This window comes from Anomaloglossus baeobatrachus, chromosome 5 (genome assembly GCF_048569485.1).
Source record: "Anomaloglossus baeobatrachus isolate aAnoBae1 chromosome 5, aAnoBae1.hap1, whole genome shotgun sequence".
NCBI classification, from domain to species: Eukaryota; Metazoa; Chordata; class Amphibia; order Anura; family Aromobatidae; genus Anomaloglossus; species Anomaloglossus baeobatrachus.
The window spans coordinates 544,005,822-544,026,072 of record NC_134357.1 but is presented as its reverse complement, the minus strand read 5'-3'; the positions used below and the strand labels follow the sequence as shown (position 1 = coordinate 544,026,072).

The window sequence follows — 20,251 nt, the reverse complement described above, 5'->3', positions numbered from 1 at the left end:
AGATACGTATTTATATATATATTTCTGTTCGGTCGGGCTGTATACCCTTTCCCATATACCCTCAGTGATCACTCTCCTAGGAGACAACAGCATGTCGTCCACAAGGAGCAAAGGTGCTAAGGCACAGGGGTTTTTTTGCGGCCTGTACCTCTTGTGGGGCTATGTTACCTGCGGGTTCCACCTACCCTCACTGTGAGCAATGCTCGACCCCTGTTTCGCTTGCTCAGCCGGAGCCTCGGTCACTAGTGGGCCCCTCGGCTCATGTAGACCCCCCTGCTCCCCCTGTCCAGGCGGCAGGGACAAAGTTCGCCTCTTTTGCTGAGAGACTCTCTGAGTCACTTTCACAATCCATGGCTCAGTCTATGGACAAATGGTCTGCCAAGCTGCTTGAAGCTTTGCAGTCCAGACCGGTCCTTGCACAGGCCCCGGCCCCTGTTGGATCGTCGCCTCCAGGCCCCTCTCGGTCCGCACCGCAGCGTGCTCCCAGGTTGGGCCCTAGGTCTCACGTGGAGGACTCCTGCCCGGACCACAGTCCTAGACAGGCTAAGCGGGCTCGCTGGGAATCTTCCCCGACTTCTTCACGCTGCTCGGGTTCCCAGCTTGAGGACTCGCTGGAGGACGAGGCGGACGTCGCAGCTCAGGGCTCTGACCCTGACGTCGCCCTCAACCTTGATACACCTGAAGGGGACGCCTTAGTAAATGATCTTATATCGTCCATCAACCAGGTGTTAGATCTCTCTCCCCCGCCTCTACCTGTAGAGGAGTCGGCTTCTCAGCAGGAGAAACACCAGTTTCGGTTCCCCAAACGTACACTGAGTGCGTTTTTCGATCACTCTAACTTCAGGGATGCTGTCCAGAAGCCCAGAGCGGTTCCGGACAAGCGCTTTACTAAGCGCCTTACTGACACACGTTACCCCTTCCCCTCTGAAGTCGTTAAGGGTTGGGCTCAATGTCCCAAGGTGGATCCTCCAGTCTCTAGGCTGGCGGCTAGATCTGTGGTATCGGTTGCAGATGGCTCATCGCTAAAAGATGCCACTGGTGAAGTCCATCTATGAAGCCACGGGCGCGTCTTTTGCCCCGGCCTTTGCAGCCGTGTGGGCACTCCAAGCTATCTCAGCTTGTCTGGCTGAGATTAATGCGGTCACACGTAATTCTGCTCCGCAGGTTGCGTCTTTGACTTCTCAAGCGTCAGCTTCTTCTTCCTACGCCATGAACGCAGTCCTAGACTCTGCTAGCCGTACAGCGGTGGCATCCGCTAATTCTGTGGCAGTCCGCAGGGCCATGTGGCTGCGCGAATGGAAGGCAGACTCGGCCTCCAAGAGGTTCTTAACCGGTTTGCCGTTTTCTGGCGACCGCTTGTTTTGCGAACGATTGGATGAGATTATTAAGGAATCCAAGGGAAAGGACTCCTCCTTACCCCAGGCCAAACCTAAGAGACCTCAGCAACGGAAAATACAATCGAGGTTTCGGTCCTTTCGTCCCTCCGCCAAGCCCCAATCCTCTTCGTCCAGCAGGCCGGAGAAAGGCCAGAGGAACTCCTATGCGTGGCGGTCCAAGTCACGCCCCCAAAAGGCCGCAGGAGGCACTGCCTCCAAGGCGGCCTCCTCATGACTCTCGGCATCCCCGAGCCGCATCCTCGGTCGGTGGCAGGCTCTCCCGCTTTTGCGACGCCTGGTGGCCACATGTTCAAGACCGATGGGTGAGAGACATTCTGTCTCACGGTTACAGGATAGAGTTCAGCTCTCGTCCTCCGACTCGTTTCTTCAGAACCTCTCCGCCCCCCGCTCGGGCCGACGCACTTTTTAAGGCAGTGGACGCTCTGAAGACAGAAGGAGTTGTGATCCCCGTTCCCCCCTCAGGAACGTGGTCGCGGCTTTTACTCCAACTTGTTCGTGGTGCCAAAGAAGGACGGATCATTCCGTCCCGTTCTGGACCTCAAACTGCTCAACAGACATGTGAGCACCAGACGGTTTCGGATGGAATCTCTCTGCTCGGTCATCGCCTCGATGTCACAAGGAGACTTCCTAGCATCGATCGACATCAAGGATGCTTATCTCCACGTGCCGATCGCACCCGAACATCAACGCTTCTTGCGTTTCGCCATCGGGGACGAACACCTTCAGTTCGTGGCATTGCCTTTCCGCCTGGCGACAGCCCCACGGGTGTTCACCAAGGTCATGGCATCCGTTGTGGCGGTCCTACACTCTCAGGGCCACTCGGTGATTCCCTACTTAGACGATCTCCTAGTCAGGGCACCTTCTCGGGTGGCGTGTCAACACAGCCTTACCGTCGCTCTGGCGACTCTCCAGCAGTTCGGGTGGATCATCAACTTCCCAAAATCCAAGTTGACACCGACCCAATCACTGACTTACCTCGGGATGGAGTTTCATACACAGTCAGCGGTAGTCAAGCTACCGCTGGACAAACAGCTTTCTCTGCAGGCAGGGGTGCAATCTCTTCTTCGGGGTCAGTCACACCCCTTGAGGCGCCTCATGCACTTCCTGGGGAAGATGGTGGCAGCGATGGAGGCAGTGCCGTTCGCGCAATTCCATCTGCGGCCACTCCAATGGGACATTCTCCGCAAATGGGACAGGAGGTCGACTTCCCTCGACAGGAACGTCTCTTTCCCTTGCAACCAAGACGTCTCTTCAGTGGTGGCTCCTTCCCAATTCTCTATCGCAAGGAAAATCCTTCCTACCCCCAACCTGGGCTGTGGTCACCACGGACGCGAGCCTGTCAGGGTGGGGAGCGGTTTTTCTCCACCACAGGGCTCAGGGAACCTGGACTCCGATAGAGTCTTCCCTTCAGATCAATGTTCTGGAGATAAGGGCAGTGTATCTAGCCCTAAAGGCGTTCCATCGGTGGCTGGAGGGCAGGCAGATCCGCATACAGTCGGACAACGCCACGGCGGTCGCGTACATCAACCACCAGGGCGGCACGCGCAGCCGTCAAGCCTTCCAGGAAGTCCGGCGGATTCTGCTGTGGGCGGAAGCCACAGCCTAAACCATCTCCGCAGTTCACATCCCGGGCGTAGAAAACTGGGAAGCAGATTTTCTCAGTCGTCAGGGCATGGATGCGGGGGAATGGTCTCTTCACCCAGACGTGTTTCGAGAGATCTGTCGCCGCTGGGGAACGCCGGACGTCGATCTCATGGCGTCACGGCACAACAACAAGGTCCCGGCCTTCATGGCACGGTCTCAAGATCACAGAGCTCTGGCGGCGGACGCGTTAGTTCAGGATTGGTCGCAGTTTCGACTCCCTTATGTGTTTCCTCCTCTGGCGATGTTGCCCAGAGTGTTACGCAAGATCAGATCCGACTGTCGTCGCGCCATTCTCGTCGCTCCAGATTGGCCGAGGCGGTCGTGGTACCCGGATCTGTGGCATCTCACGGTGGGTCAGCCGTGGGCGCTTCCAGACCGCACAGACCTGCTGTCACAAGGGCCGTTTTTCCATCTGAATTCTGCGGCCCTCAACCTGACTGTGTGGCCATTGAGTCCTGGCTCCTAGCGTCGTCGGGTTTATCTCAGGATGTCATTGCCACTATGAGACAGGCCAGGAAACAAACGTCCGCCAAGATCTATTACAGGTCGTGGCGGATCTTCTTGTCCTGGTGCTCTGATAAGGGTTTTACTCCCTGGCCTTTTGCCTTACCCATTTTTCTTTCATTCCTTCAATCAGGAATGGACAAGGGTTTGTCACTCGGCTCTCTCAAGGGACAAGTATCGGCGCTCTCAGTATTTTTTCAAAAGCGCCTGGCAAGGCTTCCGCAGGTCCGCACGTTCCTGCAGGGAGTTTGCCACATAGTTCCACCCTACAAGCGTCCGCTGGAACCCTGGGACCTTAACAGGGTGTTAATGGCTCTTCAAAAACCACCTTTCGAGCCGCTGAGGGATGTCTCTTTATCACGTCTTTCGCAGAAGGTGGCATTTCTTGTGGCAATTACCTCACTCCGAAGAGTGTCGGAGCTTGCAGCGCTGTCATGCAAATCCCCTTTCCTGGTTTTTCACCAGGATAAGGTGGTTCTGCGTCCTGTCCCGGAGTTTCTCCCTAAGGTGGTATCTCCTTTTCATCTCAATCAGGATATCTCCTTACCGTCCTTTTGCCCTCATCCAGTTCACCAGTGTGAAAAGGATTTGCATTCATTAGATCTAGTGAGAGCACTCCGGCTCTACGTGTCTCGCACGGCGCCCCTGCGCCGTTCAGATGCGCTCTTTGTCCTGGTCGCTGGCCAGCGTAAGGGTTCGCAGGCTTCCAAGTCAACTTTGGCTCGGTGGATCAAGGAACCGATTCTTGAAGCCTACCGTTCTTCGGGGCTTCCTCTTCCTTCGGGGCTGAAAGCCCATTCTACCAGAGCCGTGGGTGCGTCCTGGGCATTGCGACACCGGGCTACGGCTCAGCAGGTGTGTCAGGCAGCTACCTGGTCTAGTCTGCACACCTTCACAAAACACTATCAAGTGCATACCTATGCTTCGGCAGATGCCAGTCTAGGTAGGCGAGTCCTTCAGGCGGCGGTTGCCCACCTGTAAGAGGGGGTCGTTTTCGGCTCTTTTTATTGAGGTATTCTTTTACCCACCCAGGGACTGCTCTTGGACGTCCCAATTGTCTGGGTCTCCCAATGGAGCGACAAAGTGGAAGGGATTTTTGTTTACTTACCGTAAATTCCTTTTCTTCTAGCTCCTATTGGGAGACCCAGTACCCGCCCCTGTTCCCTTCGGGCTGGTTGTTCTTTTGTGTACACATGTTGTTCATGTTGAATTGTTCTTTTGGTTATGGTTTCAGTTCTCCGAACATCCTTCGGATTGAATTTACCCCAGACCAATTTATAAGTTTCCTCCTTCCTGCTTTTGCACCAAAACTGAGGAGCCCGTGATCCACGGGAGGGTGTATAGGCAGAGGGGAGGGGTTACACTTTTTCAGTGTAATACTTTGTGTGGCCTCCGGAGGCAGAAGCTATACACCCAATTGTCTGGGTCTCCCAATAGGAGCTAGAAGAAAAGGAATTTACGGTAAGTAAACAAAATTCCCTTCTTTGTCTACATATGTGGTAATGGAGTATTAACACATTTGGGAAAAATAGCTTATCAAATTCAATTTTCCTGTTACCCCTTGTGAAAATTGCATTTTAAAGGGAAAAAAGTACATTTTGTACTTCCATCCAAATTTTAAAAAGTTCTGTGAAGCAGCTATGGGTACATTACTCGAGGGGTCTAGTTTCAAATATGGTGTCACTTGTGGGGGTTTCTCTTGTTTTGGTATTTGAAGGACTCTACAAATGTGACATGACATCCACCATATGTTTCAGTCAAATTTGCACTCCAAGAATCAAATAGCGCTCTTTCATTTCCAAGCCCTTTCTTGGCCCCAAACAGCAGTTTTTGACCACATATGGGGTATTGCCAAGAGAAATTGTGTAATATATTTTAGGGTCCATTTCTTCTTATTACTCCATGTGAAAATGAAGAAAAATGTACAGCTAAAGCTTTATTATAGTCGTAAAAATGTAATTTTTTTTTATTTCTTAACCTTTTCAGGTGCTATAGAGAAATTAAGTCAAACACATTTCCTAACAGCAGTTTAGTGAATAATTCTATTTTATTACATAACGTTATTTCTATGGACATTTTGAGTACCAATGTTGAAAAACTTTAATTTCAAGGACATTTTATTTAAAAAAATAATAATTTATTTTATTCCCAGCAGATGACTGCACCAAGAGAACAGAGGGACTGCTCACACCGTCACTTATGAAATCAATTTTATCCTGTGTGATCGCAAGGTCATCTGAAGTGAATGCCATTGCTCCAGATATCCCATCATCTCTTCACAGTAAATGTCAATCATTTGTTCCTTTCAAACATGTCCTATCTTCTGACTCATTACAAACTGCAAAGAAGCCAATTTCACATTCAGAATGTGAACATTTTTCTCTCAAAACATCTTTTGTTAACCATCAAAAAATTAACACAGAGGAGAAGAGATTTTCTTGTTCCAAATTTGGGAGATGTTTTAATTGGAAAACATAGTTAGGCATGAGAGAATTCATACTGGGAAAAAGCCATATTCATGTTCCGAATGTGGGAAATGTTTTACGTATAAATTATTTCTTGAAATACACCAGAGAAGTCATACAGGGGGGAAGCCTTTTTCTTGTTCAGAATGTGGGAAATATTTCTTCTGATTCCAGTGATTCTGAGATTTATTTTTTTTCTGTACTTCTGGCAGTTTTTCGGTTGATGCATTTATTTTTGAAATTACCAGAAAATGTACAAATTTTATAAAGATTTGTAAGTTTCAAACTTTACATTTGTAGGCTCTTAAAACCACAGAAAATAGTTAAAGGAGTTGTCCGACATTAACTCAATTTTTTTTTTTGGAGTTTATCTGTGCTGTATTGTCATATAAAACACCCCCTACATTATTTTTTTGTTTTCTAACTCTTGTTTTCTTGATTTTTCACTTTATTCTCTGCAGCTCTTTGTTTACATTCAGCACAACCTAACATAACATGTTTGACTGCCAAACCCACAGTCACAGCTGGCACCGCCCGGCCTCACTGTGCAGCCCAGCCCCCTGCCCGCCCTTTGCCCACACATTCCATGTCAGTATACTGCCCCAGCACCTGATAGATAAATGAATACTATGTAATGAAAATTATATATAGCCCCTAATGTGAGTCTATAGGATGGACACACACACACACACACACACACACCTAGCGTTATATAATATATTATACATAATCCCCCCTCATGCACTCTCTTCTCTCCCACTGCACTGTCTCCTCTGCCCCCTAGCACTCCCCTGTCTTTCACCCCCATGAACTGTCTTCTCTAGCCTTCCACTCTGTCAGCCGTGCACGCTCTTCTCTGCCCCCTTCCCCCCCCCTCCCGCTCGCTCTCCCTTCTCACCCATGCAGCATGCTGTCTCTTCTCCGTGCTGTGATGATTGCAGTATCCTATACAGAGCTGAGTGCTGTTGTTCGCTGGTGTCAGGTGACATCCCTGCTTCTGAATGTATTCAGAAGCGAGGAGCACAGGAGGCTGCATTCATCACAGAGACAGCGCACGGGGGAGGGGGGTCACAGTTGCCCGGGCACCATACAACATAATGAGCTGAGGACACTGTTGGGCAAACAGCGCTACAGTGTCCTAGACAGAGAGGGCAACCCTGTGTTTGTCCAGCACATACAGGGCACAGATAGCAGCGCACAGGGAGGGGGGCGGGGCTCATCGCATTGTACCCGCCCAGCAGGGCGGCAACATGCAGTGGCAGATTTGCATGTCAACATGGTCCTGCCCATGTTGACATGAAATGACCGGAAGTAGCAAAATCACAGCAGGAGCAGTCACATGACCTTCTGAGCCTGGGGAGAGAGGCTGACAGCAGGGCAGGTAAGTGCTCACTATCTACTTACCTGCCCCAATGTAGCCCAATAGTGTAAATAATAAAAAAAGCAAAATAAGCCGGATAACCCCTTTTTAATAACATTTTATCATATTTCTATTTTAAGTCTGCAACATTTTTTCCAACATCCTCTTTTATTTTTCAAGCATCCTTTTTTTTTAAAATGATAGAAGGCTTACAATTTTAGTAACCAGTGTTTATACTCGTATGCTCAATTAAATTTACAAAACCTATTTTTTGGGTAACATCACCTTTGAAATTGCATTGAAGAACCTAGTTATTAGAAAATTGCATACGTCATGGTATAAAAAAACGATATTCAGGAATTAATACAAAGTGGAATGCAGAAAAAAAAATGTTTTTACACTAAAATGTTGATGCAGCCCTAAGTTTTTTATTTTCACAAAGTAATAGTAAACAATCGGACTGCACATATTATTTTCCAATGTCTTCTGAATCCGACAATCACCGATATACGGTTGTACAGTACTGTCTGGACACATGGCCAGGGAGTGCTGTTAAGTTTTTGGAATGTATATATTGCTGGAATAGTTATCAGGCTCAATAAAACGGGGACGTTGTTCGTGGTCACCTGGCCACTTAAAAGATGGCTATCACAAACAGGCTGGTTGCATTTTTGTTTTAATTTTTTTTTCTGGTCGCTATCTACTCCACTTTCCAGATCCCAAGGATTACCTTCCCCTTAAGCCTTCAACCCCTATACATGGATCTGGACTTGCTCCTGAACCCCTAGGATGGGGCCATGGAGTTAGCTGCTGTTTGGTAGTGTGAGGTGGCATAAGGATAGCCAGGTAGCCTGGTCAGAACCAGGAAATGGGAGAAAATACAAAATCAGAAGACGCAAGAGTAATCAGTAAACAGGCCAGGGTCACAACAGGAAACAAACACACAAGTTGGGAGCTGAACACAGGGAACTGAACCAGAGGAGAGTAAGGCTATATCTGGCAGCTTCCAGCAATATACTTTGAGCTTTAGCAGGGTGTGGTGCTTTCCAATTGGCTGAAGAATTGAGATTATTACTCCAGCTGGACTGCACACACACCCATACTGAATGACATTACTGTTCCCAGCCACCCTACCCTTTGTGGCTGGACAGGGCCTATACCGCTCAGAGCTTCTGTTTCTGACTTCTCATCCAAAATGAGCACCGCCTGCAGAAAGAAGGCAGCGCCTGATGACAGATGCAGACGTCACAGGACCAGTTCTGAGAGGAGATGTGACACACCAGTTGCTGAATGTAACAGAATGGCAAGTAACCAAAGCAGAAGAAAATCCCATAAAGTGACTCCATTGTAGAATTTATAACCCTCCGTGAATTCATCTATAGGAGTAATGACTCTTCACTCCATGGAACTTTCCAGAAATTAGCATGCAGTAGATCTTGGAGAGTGAAAATTACAAATATGCCTTATTACCCAACACATAGTGCCCAGATTGTGCTCCAGGAGACACGCACACTGTAAATTCAGTGGGTTCTTCTCACTACAGCAATTCCAACTACATGGATTTTAAATTTAGTTTGGGAACACTGCAAGGCTAAGAAAAGTGAGGGAGACTTGAGAAAAGAGAGTGGATTTTGCTGGATTGGTTTATAGAAGCCATGTTAGTTTTTGTCACAGCCGCCAAGGTCGGCATGTGGCAGAAGCGTGTGAGGACCCTCTGCTCCACGGACCAGACTTCAGTGAAGGGGTGTGACTAAGTGTCTACATGGTTTTCACTAGAGCCTCAGTTGGTGAGGATGAACTGGGCCGCGGGTAGACATCAGGTACTACTTCAGGGCAGTCCTCTGTACTGTAGCAGCTGACCAAAAGGTCATGGACGTAGATCCAGAAGGGCATGCAGGAGAGCAAGTAAAAGAGCCTGGAAGGGCAGAGTACCACTGGAGACAGGCAGGACGACGGTACTGGATTGGTCCTGAAGACAGGCACCACGGGGTCAGATTTACAGACAAAGTCAGTATCGGGCAGCAGACTGGTGTATTGGAAGTAACAAACACACCAGGGACCTAATTGCTCAGGCAGGTCCGTACAGGGAAAGGTGCCTTAAATACACTGAAACTCCCAGCTATAGACTAGGGAACTTTTTAGAGTGTTCATGCTGTCCTTGTAAGAGGCAGGGAGTGCGTATAGCCTAAGAATCATACCAGGGAGCCTGCGCGACATGCGCAGGTCCTGGTGTATGCTGATTTGGGACCGAGAGAGCTTCCCAGACGGGACAGAAGTTGGGCAGCTGCGGCGGTGCACACATCTCTGTCCCTGCTGGGAAGAGACAGTGCAGAAATGCCGGCGTTACACTTTTCCAAGAGCCTCTGAGCTACTAATAATGTAGAAGTAGAAACCCTCTGATTTTCAATTGAGAGATAATGACTTCTTCCTAACCAAGACAATACTAAGGACCGGGGGCAGCCACTGCGGGTGGAAGAAAGGCAGTTTTGGCAGCTAAATAGGAAAAGGTTCTTTACAGTTAGAGCAGTCAAATTGTGGAATGTCCTACCACAAGAGGTAGTAATGGCAATCACTAAAACAATTTTTAAAAAAGGGCTGGATGATTTCCTCAGTACACACAACATTGTCGGTTATACATGATTTAGTGACGAAATGTATAATTGGTGGAGGAAGGTTGAACTAGATGGACCCAGGTCTTTTTTTTTCAAATTATGTAACTGTTTAAAATATGTAACTATGGACCTAGGTGGGAGCTTGTTTTTAGGAACATGAGTAGAAGTTTTTATTGGTAGTACTAGTACTACCAATTAGTAGGTTACCAGTAAACGAGATATGCCTTGACATGGCTACTGGACAGATATGGTAATGGCCATTTTTGTATGCTAAATATTTAAATTGTTCCTAGATTAATGCATATCTATATTCCTGAATTCATTGTTTGCATGCTTTAGGATTTTAGAGTACAACTGTCTTTTTTTTGTTATTAGAAGTTTTCATTGGTATAATTTTCGCCTGCATAATACATTTTCATGGCTTCTTAGACCAATATTTTGGAGGTTGAACGAACAAACAGGATGAGCCAGTAGAACGTGGTGTTCAACTATGAGGTTTTCTTTTAGACTGAACTATCATTGTCTTAAGCGGGCTTTACATGCTGCGACATCGCTAGCCGATGCTAGCGATGGCGAGCGTGATAGCACCCGCCCCTATCGTTGTTCCGATATTTGGTGATCGCTGCCGCAGCGAACATTATCACTACGGCAGCGTCACACGCACTCAATGGGGAGGGACGTTCGGCATCACAGCGACGTCACTAAGCGGCCGGCCAATAAAAGCGGAGGGGTGGAGATGAGTGGGACGAACATCCCACTCACCTACTTCCTTCCTCATTGCTGGCGTGTTGCAGGTAAGGAGAGGTTCCTCGTTCCTGCGGTGTCACACGTAGCGATGTGTGCTGCCGCAGGGACGAGGATCAACTTCGCCCACGCAACGGCAGCGATATTTGAGAATGGACCCCCATGTCAACGAGGAGCGATTTTTGGACGTTTTTGCAACGATCCAAAATCGCTCCTAGGAGTCACACACAACGAAATCGCTACAGCGGACGGATGTGCATCACAAAATCCGTGACCCCAACGAGATCGCTGTAGCGATCTTGTAGCGTATAAAGCCCGCTTTAGTGAATAATTCAATTTTGTTATGTAACTTTCCATTTCTATGAACTTTTTAAGTAGAAATGTGCAACAATATAAATTTAAGGATGTTTTGTTCAAAAATAATAATTGGTTTTATTTTTGACAGATGGCTGTACCAGGAGATCAGAGGGACAACTAACAGCTTCAATTTTTAAATCGGATGCCCTTGAGATCACACAGGATAAAATTGAAGTTATCCCATCGTTCCTTCACAGCAAAGACCAGTCATCTGATCCTATGAAACAGGTCCTCACTCCTGATTCATTACAGACTACTAAGAAAAATAGAAGTCACAAACGAGGCATTGAAGAGCAAACTTCTCTCAAAGCAAAGAAGTCAATTTTACAATCAGAATATGGAAACTGTTTTCTCCTTGAAAAATCTTATGTTAACCATCAAATAAGTTGCACAGAGGAAAAGATATTTTCTTGTTCTAAGTGTGAGAAACATTTTAACAGGAAATCAGGTCTTGTTATTCATGAGAGAAGTCACACAGGGGAGAAGCCGTATTCGTGTTCGGAATGTGGGAAAAGTTTTGCAAAAAAATCAACTCTAGATGGACACCAGATAATTCACACAGGGGAGAAGCCTTTTTCATGTTCAGAATGTGGGAAATGTTTTGCACATAAATCAACTCTTGTTGCACACGAGAGAATTCACGAAGAGGAGAAACTTTTTTCATGTTCAGAATGTGGGAAATATTTTAACCAGAAATCGGATCTTATTACACACCAGAGAGTTCACACAGGGAAGAAGCCATATTCATACCTAGATTTTGAAGTCTGAATTATTAGAAAATTATATTTTATTTACCATAAAATCACTCACTACCATAATCACTCATCTATATTTTATTGACAAGTTGTAGAAAAAAAACCATAAGATTTTTGTATAATTGAATGAGAAAGGGAAATTCCTTTAGAACTTACTGTATTTTTTGGACTATAAGGATATGTTCACACTGTTTTTGCTGCATATTTTTTGTGTGTTTTTGTCATTGGTTTAATTCAAATTCATTCTAATGAAAAGCTGCTTTATATAGTAGCGGCAAAATCTGAATTCCAAAAATCTAATGCAGACACACACACCTGCTTTTTTTTCCTGATTAAAATACAAAGTGCTTCACTCTTTTGAAAGAAGCAGCATGTCAACTCTTTCAGCATTTTTTAACATTGAAATCAATGAGTGAATTTAACTTTATTTAAACATGTATTGTAGACAAATGAGACAAAAAGCGAGGCAAAAAATACTGCGTTTTTGTTTTATTTATTTATATTTTTTTTTTTTGCAAAAATGCACTGTGAACATAGCCTTAGAATATGTGCGCACTAGAAATGTGAAGTTTCTCAAGAAAATTTCTTGAGAAACTTCTGGGAGTGGAAGATTTCCGGACCTCCGGAAAAAATCCGCACCAAATCCTCATGCAGATTAGCCGCGAATTTGCCGCGATTTTCCCGCAGGTTGTTCCCTGCGGATTTTGCAGGCTGTATTTGCCAAAATCCGCAGGGTGCCTGCGGAAAAGAATTGACATGCTAATTTTCTCAAGAAATTCCTCAAGGAAATTTCTTGAGAAAAATCCGCAGTGTGCGCACAGCTATTTTTTTTTCACATAGGATTTGCTGGGAAATGTCTGCACAAAGATTGCAGACATTTCTCAAGAAATTTCCACGGCAAATCCGCGGGTAAAACGCACTAGTGCGCACATAGCCTAAGACATGCTTAAGAAGAAGAAGAAAAGCCTTGCTAATAAGTGACTGCTTCTGAGGGTATGTGCACATACTTAGTATTTGGTGCAGAAATTTCTGCATCTATTGGCAGGAAAAATCTAGCAGCAAAAATTGTCATTTTTGCCTCATTTTCTGTGTATTTTTGAATGGGTGAAATCTGCAGCAAAAACACCACAAGAATTGACATGCTGCAGATTTAAATCTGCAAAAAGGCACAGTCATACACAACGACTTTCCAGCAATCCCAACAACGATACAACCTGATAAGGATTGCTGGTAAGTCACTGGGAGGTCGCTGATGAGATGTCAAACAGTCAGACCTTACCAACGACGCAGTAACGATACAGGTCGCAGTAGCGACCTGTATAACGATCTCGGCAATCATTGGGACCCTGTCACACAGCATCAAACACAGCGATGCGTCCTGCACAGCAGGACAATGCCTTTGAAGAAAATGGTCCAGACCACTCAGCAACGACTAGCGATCTCACAGCAGGGGCCCGATCGCTGGTAGGTGTCACACATAACAAGATCGCTGGCGAGATCGTTGCTGCGTCACAGAAACTGACTCTGCAACGATCTCGTTAGCGATCTCGTTGTGTGTGACGGGGCCTTTAGACTTCAGGATTCTCATTGACGTTGCTGGCATCAGGATTCACTTCAGGTTTTGTGACTAATCTGCACTTAAAAATGCAACGTGTGCACACAGCCTTCCAGTCCGGAGGCAGCTTCCTCTAATGGAGGAGAACACTGAGACAGTGTCCTTTATGATCACTGAGAGAATTGCTCTCTCTTCCTGCCCCACACTGATATATGTGATCGGTGCAAAGCAGGAGAGGAAGCTACTGGCACCTGCACAGAGGCTGCACGTCCTGAGTGAGCATTTCAATGAGCTTTCACCTGACCAGCTCCAAGGTCCTGCAGGTCATGTAATCAATCACATTACCTGGAAGAAATTGCAAAATGGGGTAATGGTTACAAAGTGTGTGTGTGTTTGTTTAATTTATATATGTAGCTGTGAATATAAATATACATAAATAGCAGAGCTGAGTGTGCATGTTCAGTCTATGCAGCAGTGCTGTGTGTATACAGTCATATGAAAAAGTTTGGGCACTCTATTAATGTTAACCTTTTTCTTTATAACAATTTGTGTTTTTACAACAGCTATTTCAGTTTCATATATCTAATAAGTGATGGACTGAGTAATATTTCTGGATTGAGGTTTATTGTACTAACAGAAAATGTGCAATCCGCATTTAAACAAAATTTGACCGGTGCAAAAGTATGGGCACCTCAACATAAAAGTGACATTAATATTTTGTAGATCGTCCTTTTGCAAAAATAACAGCCTCTAGTTGCTTCCTGTAGTTTTTAATGAGTTCCTGGATGAAGGTATATTTGACCATTCCTGTTTACAAAACAATTCCAGTTCAGTTAAGTTTGATGGTCGCCGAGCATGGACTGCACGCTTCAAATCATCCCATAGATTTTCAATGATATTCAGGTCTGGGGACTGGGATGGCCATTCCAGAACATTGTAATTGTTCCTCTGCATGAATGCCTGAGTAGATTTGGAGTGGTGTTTTGGATCATTGTCTTGCTGAAATATCCATCCCCTGCGTAACTTCAACATCGTCACTGATTCTTGCACATTATTGTCAAGAATCTGCTGATACTGAGTTGAATCCATGCGACCCTCAACTTTAACAAGATTCCCGGTGCCGGCATTGGCCACACAGTCCCAAAGCATGATGGAACCTCCTCCAAATTTTACTGTGGGTAGCAAGTGCTTTTCTTGGAATGCCGTGTTTTTTTGCCTCCATGCATGATGCCTTTTTGTATGACCAAACAACTCAATCTTTGTTTCATCAGTCCACAGGACCTTCTTCCAAAATGTAACTGGCTTGTCCAAATGTGCTTTTGCATACCTCAGGTGACTCTGTTTGTGGCGTGCTTGCAGAAATGGCTTCTTTCGCATCACTCTCCCATACAGCTTCTCCTTGTGCAACGTGCGCTGTATTGTTGACCGATGCACATTGACACAATCTGCAGCAAGATGATGCTGCAGGTCTTTGGAGGTGGTCTGTGGATTGTCCTTGACTGTTCTCACCATTCTTCTTCTCTGCTTTTCTGATATTTTTCTTGGCCTGCCACTTCTGGGCTTAACAAGAACTGTACCTGTGTTCTTCCATTTCCTTACTATTTCCCCCACAGTGGAAACTGACAGTTTGAATCTCTGAGACAACTTTTTGTATCCTTCCCCCTGAACAACTATGTTGAATAATCTTTGTTTTCAGATCATTTGAGAGTTGTTTTGAGGAGCCCATGATGCCACTCTTCATAGGAGATTCAAATAGGAGAACAACTTGCAAGTGGCCACCTCAAATACCTTTTCTCATGATTGGATACACCAGCCTATGAAGTTCAAAGCTCAATGAGGTTACAAAACCAATTTAGCGCTTTAGTAAGTCAGTAAAAAGTAGATAGGAGTGTTCAAATCAAGAAATTGATAAGGGTGCCCATACTGTTGCACCGGTCAAATTTTGTTTAAATGCGGATTGTACATTTTCTGTTAGTACAATAAACCTCATTTCAATCCAGAAATGTTACTGAGTCCATCAGTTATTAGATATATGAAACTGAAATAGCTGTTGCAAAAACCCAAATTGTTATAAAGAAAAAAGGTTAACATTAATAGGGGTGCCCAAACTTTTTCATATGACTGTATATGTGCTCTGCAGAGTGATCATTAACGCTATTGCTGTCAAGCTATATATAATAAAACACATGGTGCAGAGAACCGCTAACAATAGATTTATTACTTCCCTATTCTGCCCTAAACTTTGTGATATCGATCCTCATTTTTAGATCTCAAGGGAAAATGTAATTAGTTAGAAAGATGTTTTTGATATTTGGTACTGCTAAACCTGGCATGTATCTTATGGCAAATAAGTCTTAGGCTATGTGCGCACTTTGCGTCGAGGTAGTTGCAGTTGAAAAAGCATCCTCTGGTAGAAAGGACAATGCTTTTGGCTTTAAAAATGCATGTAAAACGCAAAGAAAGTAGCCTATGCGCACCTTGCAGTTTTCATGTTTTTAGTGCTTTTAGAAACGCTGCAGTTTTGTATTAAATTGAATGGATGGGAAACAAAGCCAAAATGGCAAAAACAATTGACATGTTGCTTCTTTAAACGCTGAGTTTTTCCCAAATTTATGCAAATTAAACGCAGCATTTTGAACAGCAAAGTGCGCACAAGAAAGCTCAATGTCCCATTGACTTTGCTTGAAAAGCATAATGCAAGCATTTTGGCATGAAAACGCTGCAGTTGAAAAAGAAGTGGAAAAGCAGGTAAAAACGCAAAGTGCGCACATAGCCTTATAGTCCAAAATATACGGTAAATTAGAATTAGTAATACGTAGTATAGGGTTTCAGCTCCCTGGTAGTCCCTCATAGAGGCAGCCGCACAGTTTTTTTAAAATCAAATTGTAAAGTTTATTTACCTTAATAAACTTTGGCGTTCAGTCAATGAAATGAAAACAACAGAACTTTCTCCAACAAAAGTTAATAACAAAACAGTCCGTCCTTAGCAGGTAAGGTAACAGAAATTAAATGGTCTCATTAACTGGGTAAGACAGGTATCTGCTCATTTTATTACGCATGGATAGTCTAGCAGACTTGTCTCTCTCTAAGCGGTGGTGTAACTAGAGTTTGATGGGCCCTGGTACAAAATTTGTACATGCCGCCTCCCTTATGTTGGTTAGATGTATGTACAGTTAGGTCCAGAAATATTTGGACAGTGACACAATTTTCGCGAGTTGGGCTCTGCATGCCACCACATTGGATTTGAAATGAAACCTCTACAACAGAATTCAAGTGCAGATTGTAACGTTTAATTTGAAGGTTTGAACAAAAATATCTGATAGAAATTGTAGGAATTGTACACATTTCTTTACAAACACTCCACATTTTAGGAGGTCAAAAGTAATTGGACAAATAAACCAAACCCAAAAAAAAAAATTTTATTTTCAATATTTTGTTGCGAATCTTTTGGAGGCAATCACTGCCTTAAGTCTGGAACCCATGGACATCACCAAACGCTGGGTTTCCTCCTTCTTAATGCTTTGCCAGGCCTTTACAGCCGCAGCCTTCAGGTCTTGCTTGTTTGTGGGTCTTTCCGTCTTAAGTCTGGATTTGAGCAAGTGAAATGCATGCTCAATTGGGTTAAGATCTGGTGATTGACTTGGCCATTGCAGATTGTTCCACTTTTTTGCACTCATGAACTCCTGGGTAGCTTTGGCTGTATTGTTGGGATCATTGTCCATCTGTACTATGAAGCGCCATCCGATCAACTTTGCGGCATTTGGCTGAATCTGGGCTGAAAGTATATCCCGGTACACTTCAGAATTCATCCGGCTACTCTTGTCTGCTGTTATGTCATCAATAAACACAAGTGCCATTGAAAGCCATGCATGCCCATGCCATCACGTTGCCTCCACCATGTTTTACAGAGTATGTGGTGTGCCTTGGATCATGTGCCGTTCCCTTTCTTCTCCAAACTTTTTTCTTCCCATCATTCTGGTACAGGTTGATCTTTGTCTCATCTGTCCATAGAATACTTTTCCAGAACTGAGCTGGCTTCATGAGGTGTTTTTCAGCAAATTTAACTCTGGCCTGTCTATTTTTGGAATTGATGAATGGTTTGCATCTAGATGTGAACCCTTTGTATTTACTTTCATGGAGTCTTCTCTTTACTGTTGACTTAGAGACAGATACACCTACTTCACTGAGAGTGTTCTGGACTTCAGTTGATGTTGTGAACGGGTTCTTCTTCACAGTGTAAACAAACAAATCCCTTTAAAAATACTCTTTATTATATAAATATTAAAAACCCAAGTGATTCACCCGTACAAATAATTATCATAGGGAATTTACACTCATATATATACAACCAGGATAGCCGTTTTATTAGGAAGATATATAAATTCAATTGATGGCAGAGGTCAGGGTCTAGGATCCTACATAAGAGATATTTTTACCCTATCATGAAGCCTAGAGCTGGCCCCTACCTACCAACGGAGGTCCAAACGCCTTAGCTTAACTGGGCGCCCCCGCTCCTCGGCGGCTGTACCTTAATTCCCCTGACAATTGCCCTACCATACAAGGACAAATCCTGATCTAAACCATGCGGTATATTAATCTATTTATGGTTGAACTGATGGATTCTTTTTTTAAAAAAAGACTTTGTCTGAGATGGCAATGTTCTAATCCAATATATATATATATATATATATATATATATATATATATATATATATATATATATATATATATATATATACACACATCAACCTTCCTCCCATATCAGTCAATGAAATATACTCATAATTTTTTACACCTTATAAAGGCCCAATCAACCAAATATCCCGCATAGGATAGATCCAAATCCTGGAACAATGGCAGTATATTAGTCACACAATTCCTGAAACAATGCCAGTACATTAACCACATATACCCTGGAATGATACCAGTATATTAACTACATAAACAACCTGATATTATTTACACAAGATTCTTTACTTCCCTTTATGTAGTGCATCCGCACTGCCTCAACGCGTTTCTCCGCCCTTTGGTCCGGTTCATCAGGAGGCCAGGGAGAAGGAAGTTGTAGTCATTCAGTGGTGATAAAAAGACCTTCTCTGGTAGTGGAGGCTATGCATTACAGAGCTATGATTCCTAAACCCTTTCTCCGATTTGGATGTGAAAACTCTCATATTGCAGCTGGGAGTGTGCACTTTCAGCCCATATTATATATATATAATTGTATTTCTGAACATGTTTTTCTAAACAGCTAAAATAACAAAACTTGTGTCACTGTCCAAATATTTCTGGACCTAACTATATGCATGTATACATTTAGCGTTCTAAATCCTATAAAGACATACGAGTACCCCCATCATATTATGTAGTATTGTCCCCCAGCGGGAAAATATGTGGCGGATGCGACACGGCCATGCCCCTCTGCTGCAGCTGTAACTGAGGCCCCTCTTCACCTGGCCCCACAGACCAGTCATAGTTGTCATGCTCTGATGGCAGCCCTGATCGCAGTACAGGGACGTGACGGGTCTCTGCATCGCGTTGCATTTCAGCTGGATGTGCAGCCTCGGACGCACATCCAGCTGAAGCAGGAGCTGGGGCCACGGGACCCCTGGGTCTGGTTGCAATATCTGTGATCGCTATTGTTCCCTGTCTCCAGACCCAGAACACAACTGCTCCATCAGGTTCCACATGCACACAAAGTCGTGCTCTATATTGCTACAGATCAACTCCATGCGTATCAGACACACAGAGCCCTTCTATATACATATCCTACATCCGTAGTTTCACTCTGCCTGTATTATACATGCACACGATACCAGTCTGTATGCATCATTTCACATTGAGATTTGAAATTACATTTCTTTGAAGTTATTCATTATTCACAACCCACAAGTGGGGGATAACAGCAACAACATGAAATCTAAAGGACCTCAGTTATGAGGAAAGATGAAAAGAATTAAGTTAATTTAGTCTTCAGAAGAGATGTATAGGGAGGGACATGACTAACTTCTACAAGACCAAAAATGGCTCATACAAAAAGTTTGGTCAAAATCAGTTAATTTAAAACTCTCAAAAAGGAGAAGACACAAAAGTTCAGTCTCCAGAGGAGATGAGTCTATTTTAAAATGAGAACTATTAATCTGAGCACTATTCTACCCCAGGAGCTAGTCACAGTGGGCACAGTGAGATGGTTTAAAAAAAGTTTGTTTTAGAAGAGAATAAATTATGTACATGTGGCGCCCCTGAGGCTACCGTCGCCACAGAGGTACTGCACCTCAGCCAGAGGTATGGTGCCCCATCCTGGGTAAGAAGGGGTTCCATCTACCGGTTCACGCATCAAAAACCCGCAGACACCCAATTGTTAACTCACACATTAGATCAGAGACGGGGCAAGTCCCATTAATGCATAGCGACCAGTAATCTAGTTATGGCACTTAAGCCCCGTGCACTGTCTCTGGAACCAGCCTGGGGGTGGAGCCTGGTGGTGTGGTGTATCAGGTAAAATGAGCGTAGCTAAGTTTAAAAAGTTGACAGTCAGGATGGGGCACGAGACTGACTAGGGGTCCGGACAATGGAGGTCTTCCTTGACCCTGGTGACGTATCTCAAAGACTTGGGGGAGAGGAGTCAGACACCCCCATAGTCTGGTTCCACAGGCATCATCCCAAAGTGGAGGGATTTGGTCTCAATTGGGGTCCCGGTCCCTAGGCTAGAAAAAGACTTTAGGACTTTCTAGTAACACCAGAGGTCAGGGTGGCTGTACGCACCTTTGGGCCACAAGCACTACAAAAATCCACTGGAAGGGGGTCACAGAGGATCAGGGAGCCAAACAGGCAGAAGTCTCTTTGAGGGTTCATGACCCC

At 44.7% G+C, this 20,251-nt stretch overlaps 1 protein-coding gene across 1 annotated transcript in view; it reads left to right on the top strand.

The window, feature by feature from the left end:
- Window positions 1–20,251, top strand: part of LOC142312947 (uncharacterized) — a 234,149-nt gene that overhangs the window by 79,505 nt on the left and 134,393 nt on the right. Inside the window, exons 21-22 of the mRNA XM_075351935.1 lie at window positions 5,698–5,826; window positions 11,172–11,845. Of these exons, the coding sequence (XP_075208050.1) occupies window positions 5,698–5,826; window positions 11,172–11,845 (803 nt within the window). The remainder of the gene's footprint in view (window positions 1–5,697; window positions 5,827–11,171; window positions 11,846–20,251) is intronic.